Raw genomic sequence first — 14499 nt, 5'->3', positions numbered from 1 at the left:
CTTGTAGCTATTTGGGTACAGAAACTCAAAATAGAATAAGCTGGAACTGTAGTTTAATTCCAGTGGCCTCTTGCCTAGTGTTTTGAATGGTATCTACAACTACCGTGGTTATTAAGCTGCCATTAAGGCTCGATTCACACGTATGCATGTTGCTTTTGAGCGTTTTTGGAGGTTTTTTTTTCATGCCACGTTTTTGAGCAGCGTTTTTGCGGCGTTTTTGCTGCGATTTGCGTTTTGCATTTTTTTTTTTTTACAGTCTAAAAAAAAATTAAAAAAAAAAAAAACGGCAAAAACGCTGCAAAAACGGTGCACTTGCGTTTTTGATGCTTGTCCATTGAATTCTATTACATGCAAAACGCTGCATTTTGCATGAAAAAAAGTCCCTGACCCTTTCCAAAAATGCAGAGAAACAAAAAAGCATTGATGTCAACATGTTCCATAGGAACCCATGTTAAAAAATTCCCATGCATTTCTGCAAAATGCAAAATGCATCAAAAAACGCGCTAGTGTGAATGGAGCCTAAGGGTGAGTACTGCTGAAGTAGTTAACCTCCATAACCTTCTAAGTCAGATACCCAAAATCGCAAAGCTTGGAGGCATAGATCCTTTGCCTCATGCTATGCTCATAAAGCCTGCAACTTCTTGAGTTTTTTTTTTACTCCTTTCAACTTTTTTTTTTTTTTTTTTTTTTTTTTTTAATAACCATTTGGATGTTGGGATGGTGGGGCTCCTCCCTTTCTTTGTATTCAGAGGTGTCCGCCCTGTTTATAGGGTAAGCAAGATGTAGAATGTACTCCAAGAAAAGGATTTTACAGGTAAGCTGTTATAAAAATCCTAGTACGCACTGAAGACCAAGTTGCGGCCGTACAGATCTGAGCCATGGAGGCCCGGTGACACACTGCCCAAGAAGCCCTAACCGCCCTGGTAGAGCATGCCTTAACTTGAAACGGGGGAATCTTACCCCTTAGATCATAAGTTTGAATTATCACTTGTCGAATCCACTTAGCGAAAGTGGATTTCGACGCTACCTGTCCTTTCTTAGGACCCTCTGGCAGAATAAATAAGACATCAGTCTTATGAATCTGAGCAGTTGCCTTTAAATAGATCTTCGCTGCTCTCACCACATCAAGACAATGTAGTGACTTTTCTTCCCTGGAACATGGTTTTGGAAAAACCTATGGCAGGACAATATCTTGGTTCAGGTGGAAACCCTGACGAGGGTGTAATACCACCCTGTCCTCATGAAAAATCAAATATGGCTCTTTACAAGAAAGAGCAGCCAAACCCTCCTTGCTGAGGATATAGCAACCAAAAATACCAGCTTCCTTGTCAGAAGGACTAAGGGAATATGCTGTATCGGTTCAAATGGCGGTTTTTGTAACATAGACAAAACTAAGTTCAAGTCCCAAGGGCTTAAAGGTGCTTTAACTGGCAAATTAATAAGCATAACCCCTTGCATAAAACACCAGACTAAAGAATGCGTAGCAAGCGGTCTTTGAAATAAAATCGATTAAGGCTGAGACTTGGCCCTTAATAGTACTTGGGGCCAACTTCATCTCTACGCCTAATTGTAGAAAGGCAAGAATTCTGCCTATGATACAACCCCTGGCAAAAATGATGGAATCACCAGTCCCTGAGGATGTTCCTTCAGTTTATTGTTGTAGGAAAAAAAGCAGATCAGACATGGCCAAAAACTAAAGGCATTTCAAATGGCAACTTTCTGGCTTTAAGAAACACTAAAAGAAATCAAGAAAAATAATTGTGGTGGCCAGTAACAGTTAGCTTTATAGAACAAGCACAGGGAATAAATTATGGAATCACTCAATTCTGAGGAAAAAATTATGGAATCACCCTGTAAATTTTCATTACAAACACACCTGCATCAGATTAAATCTGCTTGTTAGTATGTAGGTAAAAAGGAGTGATCACACCTTGGAGAGCTGTTGCAACAAGTGGACTGACATGGCTCCAACACCAGAGATGTCAATTGAAAAAAAGGAGAGGATTATCAAACTCCTTAAAGAGGGTAAATCATCACGCAGTGTTGCACAAGATGTTGGTTGTTTAGTCGGCTGTGTCTTAAACATGGACCAAATGCAAACAACGTGGGAAGGTGGTTAAAGGCAAGCATACTGGTAGACCAAGGAAGACATCAAAGCGTCAAGACAAAAAACTTAAAGCAATATGCCTTGAAAACAGAAAATGTACAACAAAACAAATGAGGAACAAATGGGAGGAAACTGGAGTCAACATCTGTGAACGAACTGTAAGAAACTGCCTAAAGGAAATGGGATTTACATACAGAAAAGCTAAAAGAAAGCCATCTCTAACACCTAAACACAAAAAAACAAGGTTACAATGGTCTAAGGAAATGCAATCGTGGATGATTGGATGAAAGTCATATTCAGTGATGAATCTCGAATCTGCATTGGGCAAGGTGATGATGCTGGAACTTTTTTGTTTGGTGCCGTTCCAATGAGATTTATGCAGACTGTCTGAAGAAAACATACAAATTTCCACAGTCAATTATGATATGGGGCTGCATGTCAGGTAAAGGCACTGGGGAGATGGCTGTCATTAAATCTTCAATAAATGCACAGGTTTACATTGAAATTTTGGACACTTTTCTTATCCCATCTATTGAAAGGATGTTTGGGGATGATGAAATCATTTATCAAGATAATGCATCTTGCCATAGAGCAAAAACCGTGAAAAAATTCCTTGAAGAAAGACACATAAGGTCAATGTCATGGCCTGCAAACAGTCCGTATCTCAATCCAATTGAAAATCTGTGGTAGAAGTTAAGGAAAATGGTCCATGACAATGCTCCAAACTGCAAAGATGATTTGGCAACAGCAATCAGAGAAGGCTGATTGATGAAGAGTACTGTTTTATCACTCATTAAGTCAATGCCTCAGACTGCAAGCAGTTATAAAAGTCAGAGGTGGTGCAACAAAGTACTAGTGATGTGTTTGGAGTGTTATTTTGTTTGTTGTTCATGATTCCATAATTTTTTCCTGTGCTTGTTCTATAAATCTAACTGTTACTGGCCACCACAATTATTTTTCTTGATTTCTTTTAGTGTTTCTTAAAGCCAGAAAGTTGCCATTTGAAATGCCTTTAGTTTTGGGCCATGTCTGTGATCTACTTTTTTTTTTTTTTTTTTTTTTTCTACAACAATAAACAACTGAAGGAACATCCTCGGGGACTGGTGATTCCATAATTTTTGCCAGGGGTTGTATATCTCCTAGGGTGCCAACCATTGGATTCACACCAGGAAACATAAGCCTTCCAGACTCTATATATAGCTCTGGACGCTGGTTTCCTTGCATTAATCAAAGTAGAGATAACTGACCCGGAAAGCCCACCTTTCTTCAGAATGTGGGTTTCAATAGCCAGGCCGTTAAATTTAGCGTTCGTAAAGTAGGATGGAATATCGGCCCTGTGGGAGCAGGTCTGGCCTTAGTGGGAGGGACCACGGACCCTCCACTGCCATCTTTACGATTTCTCGGCCATGCTGATGCTACCAGAGTTGCCGGCTTTCTTTCTAGCTTGATCCTGCAAAGAAGTTGTGGCAGCAACTGAATAGGGGGAATGCATAGATCAGTGAGAACTGATCCCACAGGGTTACCAACACATCTGTTCCGCATGCGAGTGGATCCCCTGTCCTGGACACAAAATTGACTGACTTCATGTTGTATCTGGATGCTAGAATATCTATGTCCAGAGTCCCCCATCTTTGGCAAACAGCCTGAAAAATGTTGGGGTGAAGAGACCATTCCCCTGGGAATAACTGCTGGGGACTTAAGTAGTCCGCCTGCCAATTCTCTATTCCCGGAATGAAGACTGCTGATAGGCACGGAATAATTCTTTCTGCCCAAGTTAGAATATGGTTCACCTCTCTCTGCGCTGAGACTCTTGGTGCCCCCTTGTTGGTTGATATAGGCCACAGCCGTGGCATTGTCGGATTGGATCCTGACAGGACAATCCCTTAACCTGGAAGTCCAGGCTTTCAGAGCCAGAAGCACTGCCCGACTCTCCAGGTTGTTGATGGGCAAGGCTCTTTTGGTTCTTGACCACTGTCCTTGGACATTCGTCTTGTCTAGTATTGCTCCCCAGCCTAAAAGGCTGGCATCAGTCGTTCCTGTCAGGGGCTCTTAGCAGTTGAGGCTTACTTGTTAGGCCGGGTTCACACCTATGTGAATTAGATGTGGGTTTCTCCGCATCCAATTTGCATAGCAAGAGATTGTGACTGGCTCCCATATCTCCGCTGCGGAGTGCAATGCACAGTGTGCGTCTTTCGCTCTGTTTCCAAGCCAAATTCAGGCATTGATTCGTCCCTGAAACGGAACAGGGACTCACAGCGCTCCTGTGCGATCCGCAGCGGGTTAGTGTGAACCCGGCCTAAGTGTGAAACAGCCTTTAGTGCCGTCACACTTTGAATAATAATGTAACACTACTCAAACTGAATCTTGTGTTTACAGATAGGATGTAATGTACCTTGCACTGTACATAATGTACCCCCAGCCCCTTGGTTTCCCCATTTGGGGGAGAGGAATAATGAACCCCTTACTGATACTGGGACACACCACGCTGTTGTTGCTGGACGCAGCTGCTGAAAAGGGAATGTGTATCTTTACTCCCTCTAGAGGAGATTTTAAGGCATTACAATGTTTAATATATGGAAGGAAGGCATAGGTGGACTTTTTACAGTTCCTAAGCTTCTTCCCTTACCCTCGCTGCAGGATACTGCTGAAACGGACAGATCCAAACTTCACCCATCACGGCGGGCTGCATGAGTAAACCTTCAAAGACTGGGTCCCTTTTTAATAGGGGTTCCACTCCTTTGGACCTGTGTAGCACCCCTCAAGACAACTTTAGGTAATGTAGCAAGACCAAAAACTGATTTTGTTGTCGGAAAATTTGAGATCCAGATCTCAAATTTTGTGTGTTGGAAATTCCGATGGAAAATGTCTGATGGAGCCTACACACGGTCAGAATTTCCGACAACAAGCTCTCATAGAACATTTTCCGTCGAAAAATCCTATCGTGTGTACGGGGCAATGGAGGGCGAGCAAGTGTGTGTGTGTGTGTGTGTGTGTGTGTAAAATTATATATAGATATATATATATAGATATATATATATATATATATATATATATATATATATATATATATATATATATATATATATATATATATATATATATATATATATATATATATATATATATATATATATATATATATATATATATATATATTTGATATTTATTTTTTTAGTATGGACATGGCTGATATATTTCCATTTGCTAGAATCCATCTTTTAACATTAGCACAAGCTCTGCTTGCAGCGCCTCCAAAAAATGCCAGTTGGAATTTTGGTCTCCTTGGAAACCAAGCCAACAAATTCCAGGGACCTGAGAAGAAAATAAAGGACAAAAGATTGTGTAGAACAATATGTAGGAACGCTATACTAGAGTCTGTAGGCACTCAAAGCTTCCTTTAGTGTGTGTGATTGGGTGCAGTTCTGAAAATCAGAAACATGCAATAGACTTAATTATTCAAATGTAATAATAAATTCCATGTAGATGCTGCTTTGTTAAATTAATTCTATGCAGCACCTGGGCAAAGAGGTGTGTGTGTGTGTGGTTCTCTCAAGTTAAACCTCTGTCAGGAGTCTGGGATTGCCTTAATTTCTTGTTAACATGGTTAATGTAGAGTAGGGGAAGGCTAGAAACCTAGTCAGCTTTCCATTGCCAAGAATGTGAAGCGCCACACCACTGCTGAAAAGGTTCAGCTATGACCATTCCAGTAACGGTCATGGTGACAACCAGGAGTATTTTGGGGCTCCAAAAATGCCCCTTCAAGATAGAAAACCGTGTATATGGACTAGAAGTTGACAAACTTTTTTTTTTAATTGTATTTCTTGCAGTATGGTATCCTCATTGGTTTTGTCAACTGCTACTTTGGTGAACCAGCTGCATGCAAAGTCCTGTGCAGATAATGGTACTGGAAGAAATAGTTAAAAAGGTCCATACATTGTTTTCTATGTGAAGACTGTGTCCTGAAATGTGTTTGCCACTCTTTCAATTGCACCCCTGACCCTTACTGAAATAGTTTTATATCTGTACTTTTCAGCAGTTAAGGCGTTTGTTACCCTACCAAAAAAAAAAATATATATAAAATGTATCCTGTTGCTTTTAAAGCATTTTCTTCAGCACGGTGCTTGCGCTGTGTAATTTTGGCCTCCTAGATCACCTGAAATACATGGTTGATGCTACCTGCTTCTACCCTCCCCCCATAAACTGATCGGTTTTTCATGGCTGCTGAGCCCTGACATGTGGTCAGTTTACGTGCCTCCGTCATACGCTCTCTCCTCTGTCGTCCTCTCTCTATTTTCCACTTTCCTTTCCCCACACCCTCTGCCCCTCACTAAAACAAGTTTTAAAGCGGAACTTTAGTTGGGCAATTTACAGTACTGTGCAAAAGTTTTAGGCAAGTAAATGCTGTAAAGTAAGAATGCTTTCAAAAATATATATTTTTAATTAGTTTTATCTTCTCAATTTACAAAGTGAGCGAACAGAAGAAATATATCTTTTTTTTTTTTTTTTTTTTTAAATCAAATCCATGTATGGTATGACTACCCTTTTGGCTTCAAACCAGCATCAATTCCTACACTTGCACACACTTTGTACACTTGTGCAAAGCCAGGAATGTTGTAGGCGTATGACTAACTGATTTATACCAAGCAGTAGGGGTGCAACGGATCAAAAAACTCACGGTTCGGATCGTTCCTCGGATCAGTAGTCACGGTTCGGATCATTTTCGGATCAACAAAAAAAAAATCTCCCCCACTGTAATATGCACAATCTCCCTATTGGCGGGGTATTGTCAGGGCATTGCAGAGTATTGGCAGGGCATTGCAGAGTATTGGCACTGCTGCCATCCGATCTCTCCCCTCCACTGTACAGATCGGTACACAGAGGGGAGAGATCACGTGCTAAACGGCCGCCGGGTGTACCAAGATGGCCGCCGCTCCGGAGCTAGGCCAAAGCCGCGGCCTTTCCTATGGCCGAGGCCACAGAGCGGATCGCGGGTGTCGCGTACGGATCAACCTCCGCGGATCGGATCACGGATCGATGACGATCCATTGCACCCCTACCAAGCAGGGGCTAATCATCTCCTATGTAGGTTGAAGCAGTCATTAACTGAAACAGCTGTGTGGAAGGTTTAAAACTGGGTGAGAAACGGCCAAGCTGTGCTACTAAGGTGGGTTCGGGGAAGGCCTTTTCATGTTACAGGTCGTAAACCATGGCAAGATTGAGCACAGTAACAGGGCACAAGGTATTTATACTGCATCAGCAAGGTCTTTGTCAGGCAAAGATTTCAAAGCGGACTGGCGTTTCAAGATGTTCAAGCTCGGCAGAAGCACAAAGAAATGGGCAACGCTGAGGACCGTAGAAGCAGTGGTTGGCCAAAGAGACTTAATGCAGCAGGTGAGACAATCCCCATCTGGACCCCATCTACTGTCCGGAGAAGTCTGGCCAGAAGTAGACTTCATGAAAGAATTGTAGCCATTTAAAAAGTGACAGCGCTGAAAGCTGAAAATTGGCTTGGGCAGGAAGGGGGGGGGGGGGGGAGCGCCTGGTATTGAAGTGGTTAAAATTGGCAGCAGCTACTAAAGAGGAACTGCGGTCTGCTCACATAATTTGTAATAAAAACATTTTGCCGTTCTGAAGTTTTCCTCCAACTTCTTTTGCATATTTTTTATATACTTGCCACATATGCTGCAGAAATCTCCCTCCACTGAGTCTGGCTGCAACAATTTTGACTGTGGGCAGCTGAAGCTGCTGCCTGTTCACTTCCTGGATTTACACAGAGGCACACCTCCAGCTCTGCAGCTCTCGTTGGCCCTCTTATGACTCATCCCCCTCCCCCCCCCCCTTCCTGGCAAACACTCAAGAGAGAGCTGTGCATGATGTCATAAGCCTAGGCTAATGACCAGACAAGAAACATGAAGTTAGCTGTATAAGCTATTTGCTGGCAGGAAAAAAAATGTTTTTCTATCTAAAGTTAAAACCACAAGGGCAGAAGATTTAATAGATGGAAAGTTGAAAAATTGACTGACGTTCCACTTAAGTATTGTTGGTGCCTTAGGACTTCTAAGCCTTGTGCATTTAATAGGTGGACCTGTTAAGTTCTCTTTCTAGATGGACCTCTTTTATTCATTACCATGTTAATAGACTATACTGTATCGATAATAATAATAATTTTTTTGTTTTGGTCTTTTCTATATTGTATACAACAATACTGGACCTCCTGGATGGTTCATCTCGGTTGTATTGATCCCTTTTGTATATACCTATTTTACTGTGTATACAGAACAATATACAAAATGTTTTGTTCTGCTTTGTATTCTTTCTTCTCATTTTGAATAAGAAAAAATGTAATAAAACAAATTGAAACTTAAAATTGGCAGCAGGTGCTCTGGACTGATGAGTCTACATTTGAAATATTTGGCTGTAGCAGGAAGCAGTTTGTTTGCCATAGGACCGGAGAGTAGTACAATAATGAGTGTCTGCAGGCAACAGTGAAGGATGGTGGAGGCACTTTGCAAGTTTGGGGCTGCAATTCTGGAGTTGATTCGGTCAGGATCAATGGTGTCCTCCATGCTGAGAAATACAGGCAGATACTTTATTCATCATGCCATACCAACAGGGAGGCGCTTGCTTGGCCCCAAATTTATTATGTAGCATGACAACAACCCCAAACATACAACCAGTGTCATTAAGAACTATCTTCAGTGCAAACATGAACAAGGAGTCCTAGAAGTAATGGTTTGGTCCCCACAGAACCTTGATCTGAACCTCGAGTCTGGGATTACATGAAGAGACAGAAGGATTTGAGGCAGCCTACATCCACAGAAGATCTGTGGTTAGTTCTCCAAGATGTTTGGAACAATCTACCTGCCAAGTTCAGCATTTTCCCATAAGATGATTCAATACCTTGTTTTCCCATATTTTTTTTTTTTAATAGCAGAGGATACTGTAATGATGTCGTGGGAACTCCTTTCCAGAGTTCCCAGTTCACAAAAGGTGCCAAGTTTGGTAAAGTCCCCATTGCTCCAACAGGAGATCAAGCAATGAGGAAGGGGAACCCTGTTCCTTTTTCCTCTCACTTGCCAACGCTGGATGGGTGTTGTGGGACATTATTGGGCATGACTGAGACCTGGAAAGTAAATAGTTGTGAAATAGTTCTTATTACTTTACCAATGTCAATGTGTGGCTAGTTTCTCTATTTAACTGCTTTTATGGTCAACTGGACACCAAAACCAGTTTAACAATCCCACAGACCATTAGCCTATATAGAAAAAGTAGACCACAGATCCCAGCAAACCCCATATATCTGACAAGAGAGAAGATTAAAAGCCCACCAATGGACACCCCATAAAAGACTCGCTCATAGGAATTAAACTAAAATCCCCAACGCACCTTGATGCTCATACCCGTAACACTCACTAATATAATAGAAGCACCCCTTGAGACACAACACCTCTACACTGAGAGATCTGAATAGAACAATATAAAATGTTGCAACGCGATCTAGATCTACATGGTTTGTGAAAATGTTATATTTAGCGGTATATGTAAAGACCCTAACACCCATAACGTACTACCTCCTGTTTCCCATGTATGACATTATTTGGTTTCTCATGTATATCTGTCTTGTCTGTTTCATGTGATCATGTATATCGCGTTTGACAATCAAACTATATTTTGGGGGGGGAACAGTTCAATGCAGGCGGGAACAGATGGGTGATTCATAGGCTCATCCTTGCTGGTACCTCCTCCTGGGCACCATACTATATATGAGATTTAAGCAGCTGCATTCACTTGGTGCATGTTCATCCAATTGTAAATGGGGTGAATATGAAGGTGTTGAATCATTGATGGATAAATAAATCTAACACATAGATGGGTTTTTGCTAATACTAAAATATTAATGTCCTTCGCCATTCAGACTAAAAAATCCTTGCTTTGTAGTTGTGTGTGGTGGTGCGTTGTGTGTTTTTTTTTTTTTTCCCCTCTCCACAGTATCAGTTATTTCAGTCCCCTGGAACAATATTAGATACATGCATATAGCTAATGAAATAGTCCCAGTACAGATGCAGCAAAAGACAAAACTCATCTGCTATACATATTACATTACAGGTAATCTTTCAAACCTATTATTTGTTGTTCTGACATGAATTTATCTCACTAGGGTAACACAGTATACTCCATATCAACCAGAGGTGTCCCAGGGTCGCCTGGAAAGCTTGCTGAATTATCAGACTATGGTGTGCGATATAACTGGGATGGATGTGGCCAATGCTTCTTTACTGGATGAAGGGACGGCTGCTGCTGAAGCCATGCAGTTGTGCCACAGGTTTGAACTTTTAAAGTATATTTTTGTTTTTAGTCAACTTCTGTCTCTGTATATTAAGTGTATAACCAAAAAAGCTGCTAAATACATTAAAAAATACCTACGTGTGAGCTTTCCCTCCAAGATATATACAGTTCTTAGCCATTATTAAGATTCACACATCCCTACCACAAAATAACCAGGAGGGTGACAGCATTGCACTTCTGCATTGTCCCCTCCATGTTTGACTCTATGCCTAAGCATCACCACCACCACATCCCCTTCTGTAAACATGCCTATCTAGTCGTCACCCCCTTCTAACTCCCAGTACCTGAATCCATGTGCGTGTGTGTGTGTGTGGTGTGTTTTTTTTACAGCAGTCCTAGTATGCAGTAGTGTGGATGGTTCAAGGTGCTGGTGCTTCCATTAGCACCTATTTATATTGTATGCATGAAAGTTGACTTTTTTTTTTTTTTTTTTTTTTTTTTTTGGGTTGTCTGGAGTTCCATGTTATTTGACCTTGTTGATCCTTCTTTTTTTTTTTTTTGTTTTTTTTTTTGTTTTTTTGTTTTGTAGACACAACAAGAGGAGGAAGTTTTATGTGGACAGCAGATGTCATCCTCAAACTATAGCAGTGGTACAGACAAGAGCCAAGTAAGCATTTTTCTTTTATTTCAATGGTTACTAGTAAGTTTGATATTTTTTTTTTTTTTTTTTTTTTTATGTCCTGGCTACTTCTTTTGCTGACACTCTTTAGCTAGCAGTGTTATATGTACTAGATAAGCAATGTCCAAAACTCAAATGTTCTAATCTGGATATGCTTAATTTCTCAAAAACAGACCTAACTAATTTAAACAATATGTGAATTCAGTTTTTACAGACATATAGATTTCAGTGTCTTTTTACTGCAAAATAACACTTTTCATTCTAACTGATACTGTTTAAAATAGAAGGTCTTGGTTACAGGTTCAATGTTATCACCCCCAACATATATTAAAGCTGGTGTTGCAAAGGTATTCAGAAACAGAGTGGGGCGCCTCATTTCCCATATAAACCTTGACTAATAGTGGGAGCTCTTCTGTATAGAAGCTAATAGTTGCACATGAGCATCAACATCACTTGCACATTAACATCAACCATGTTGCAATTTAGACTTTGCTTGTAAGTACCAACATAAAAAAATATCTAATAAACCTCTACTAGTTACACGCTTTATTTACTATGATCAACTCAGTCTAGTGCCCATAATACAGTATTTTATTCATTTACTTTATATATGAAGAATAACATTTTGACTTGCAGAGGAAAGGGCCTATTTTTCATTTTTGCCCCCATTTCCACAGAAAACGTACATGCAGTTTCAAAGCATAAATAGCTCTGCAATTGTTTTTTATAAATACAGCCCATAATGTATTAGAATGTTTCAATAAAGTTCCAATTTCCCTTCTTTCCTGGAAACTGTACATATTTCCTGAAGGTTTTTCCTTGTATGTCTTATCCCCCAACCTTTTACCATTTTTGTTGCCTTTCTCTGGACTTTTTCTATTAAATACTATTAAAGATTATACTCTATGATCATCAATTCTTTTGAATAGAATCATAGAATCAACTGAGATACTCCCGCGCTATCACTGAAAATGGTGAAGAAACAAACTACTGCTGCAAACACCGATATATGAATCTGTGACCAATGATATGTAGATGAATAATGAGTGGTGCTGCGCTGTTATAAAGATGTAAAGTGTAACTAATATAACAAAAAATATGCTCCAATCACACATGATGAAATAAATAATGAAAATAAATCAAACAGTGCAAATAAGTAACCCAAGTCCTTCAAACTTGCAAAATCCTCACAGCAGTGTGTGTAAAAACAATCTACATAGCAAAGAGAATTCAAGCATAACATACGAATATTCAAACAGTGCTCATATTGATAAAACTGTCGTGGCTGATGCATAGATACAAACGTAAAGTAACATATATAAATATAAGTCTCTAAGAAAATTCTAATGTGGAAGGTGAAATGAAAGTGCTGGGATCTTTCACCATGCAAATAAGTGCAGCATGTGTCTCTTTCCATGCAGTGACACCTCTGTGCAAGATGGCCTCTCACCTTACTGCTGTAAGTGAGGTCTCCAGTACTGGACAATATATTCTAAATGCCGTCTAACTAAATATCTATATAGGGGAGTTGGGTCCTCTTTCCACCTGCTGGTGATATACCCTAGGACAGCGATGGCGAACCTTGGCACCCCAGATGTTTTAGAACTACATTTCCCGTAATGCTCATGCATTCTGCAGTGTAGTTGAGCATTAAGGATGAGCTCAGGCGTGTTCGCACACTCCACGTGCAGAGCCCGCCAGGAAGTCTGCACGTCGCTGCGCTAATCACAGGCAGTGAGACATTTGCCGATCTCTGCAGCCGCACGTCGGGAAAATGTCTCGCTGCCTGTGATTAGCGCAGCGCCGTGCCGATTTCCTGGCGGGCTCTGCACGTAGAGTGTGCGAACACGCCGGGGCTCATCCTTATTGCGCATCATGGGAAATGTAGTTCCAAAACATCTGGGGTGCCAAGGTTCGTCATCACTGCCCTAGGATTTGCCTCTCCCTCCCGCTGCCTGGCCACATTTGTTTTCTTATTTTGCAATCATCTAAAATTAACACCCCAACCTTTTTTTTTTTTTTTTTTTTTTTTTTTTTTTTTTTCTTCTGAAGTTCTGATCAACTCACTGTAGCAATCCCTTACTCTGAAATGTGTGGTTAGACTGGTATTTTGTCCAATTTTTTTACATGTATAATATTGGCTGTTTTGTACTATGTTCCAGCTACATTGGTGTCATAACAGAACTTATGCTGCCACATGAGATGGACTTCAGTGGAAAAGACGTCAGTGGTGTTCTGTTTCAATATCCTGATACAAATGGAAAAGTGGAAGACTTCACTCAGCTAGTTGACAGAGCACACCAAAATGGAGTAAGAGCAGTTGCCATGTAGTGATAACCACTATGCTCCTCCCCTCCTTCTTCCTTTTTTTTTTTTTTTTTTTTTTTTTTTTTAACATGGAGGAAGAATATGGACCAATATATAGTAGATTGTTGGACCTGATGCTTAGGCTAAGAGGTAAAATGGGGGAGTAGTTTTACCTAGTAACAAGAATGCTGACCGGGGAAGCTAGTTTTACAGGCACATTTAAGGGAGAGTAAAAATATTCTTCGTTTTCTTGATTATAATACATTTAAAGACCTATAAGTCAGCTAAGAAAATGTTATATTTACAAAAAATTTTGAAAATAATTACTTATGGGAGACAAGTCACATAATTGACATGATCATGTGAACAGATGGTAATGGCTCTTACTTTTCTATCAGACCTTGGCTTGCTCTGCAACTGACCTTCTGGCATTGTGCATCCTGAGACCTCCTGGAGAGTTTGGGGTGGATATAGCTCTGGGAAGCTCTCAAAGATTTGGTGTGCCACTCGGCTATGGAGGACCACATGCAGCTTTCTTTGCTGTGAGGGAGAATCTAATTCGCATGATGCCTGGAAGGATGGTTGGTGTGACAAGGTATGTCAGTTTATACTTGATTACAAAGCTTTGTGTGTGAGCAAGCCTACTCTATTCTAATACATTTAGCCATGTTGGGACATGAGTAAAAATGTAAGCGCAAGTTCATTTATTTTCATGATGCATGAAAGGCCCAGGTTTTCTCAGGAAAGCTAAAGACTTGCTGTTATGTCAGTTGTTGGCTCTGATAGCCTTGTACTTTTATCCAATCAACTTTTTACATTTATCAAAACCATGTAATGTGAGGACTTAAAGTATACAATCAATTTGTACACAATCTGGCAGGCCCTTGTGGTACACAGTTGTTAGTAGAGCTGAAGGAAATTGTACAGATTATAACGTGTGTGTGTGTTTGTGAGCATTTAGCATACTGAATGATTTACCACTCTCTCTCTCCTATTCTGGTGCTGGCTTTAAACTTTTGAATTTCCTTTCCCTTTCTGTCCCTAACTGGTAACCTGTAAAGGCTTATAAAGCATCGCCTAGGAAGATTTACTTTAAGTACCATAGTATGTGGCACTGTTC

At 40.4% G+C, this 14499-nt stretch overlaps 1 protein-coding gene across 1 annotated transcript in view; it reads left to right on the top strand.

Annotated features, from left to right (window-relative positions):
* GLDC (glycine decarboxylase) overlaps window positions 1-14499 on the top strand; it is a 66915-nt gene that overhangs the window by 26874 nt on the left and 25542 nt on the right. The window contains exons 4-7 of the mRNA XM_073635200.1: window positions 10266-10430; window positions 10983-11060; window positions 13235-13382; window positions 13778-13974. Coding sequence (XP_073491301.1) covers window positions 10266-10430; window positions 10983-11060; window positions 13235-13382; window positions 13778-13974 — 588 coding nt within the window. The remainder of the gene's footprint in view (window positions 1-10265; window positions 10431-10982; window positions 11061-13234; window positions 13383-13777; window positions 13975-14499) is intronic.

This window comes from Aquarana catesbeiana, linkage group LG01 (genome assembly GCF_042186555.1).
Source record: "Aquarana catesbeiana isolate 2022-GZ linkage group LG01, ASM4218655v1, whole genome shotgun sequence".
Lineage (NCBI taxonomy): Eukaryota > Metazoa > Chordata > Amphibia > Anura > Ranidae > Aquarana > Aquarana catesbeiana.
This window is presented reverse-complemented; position numbering and strand designations above follow the sequence as displayed.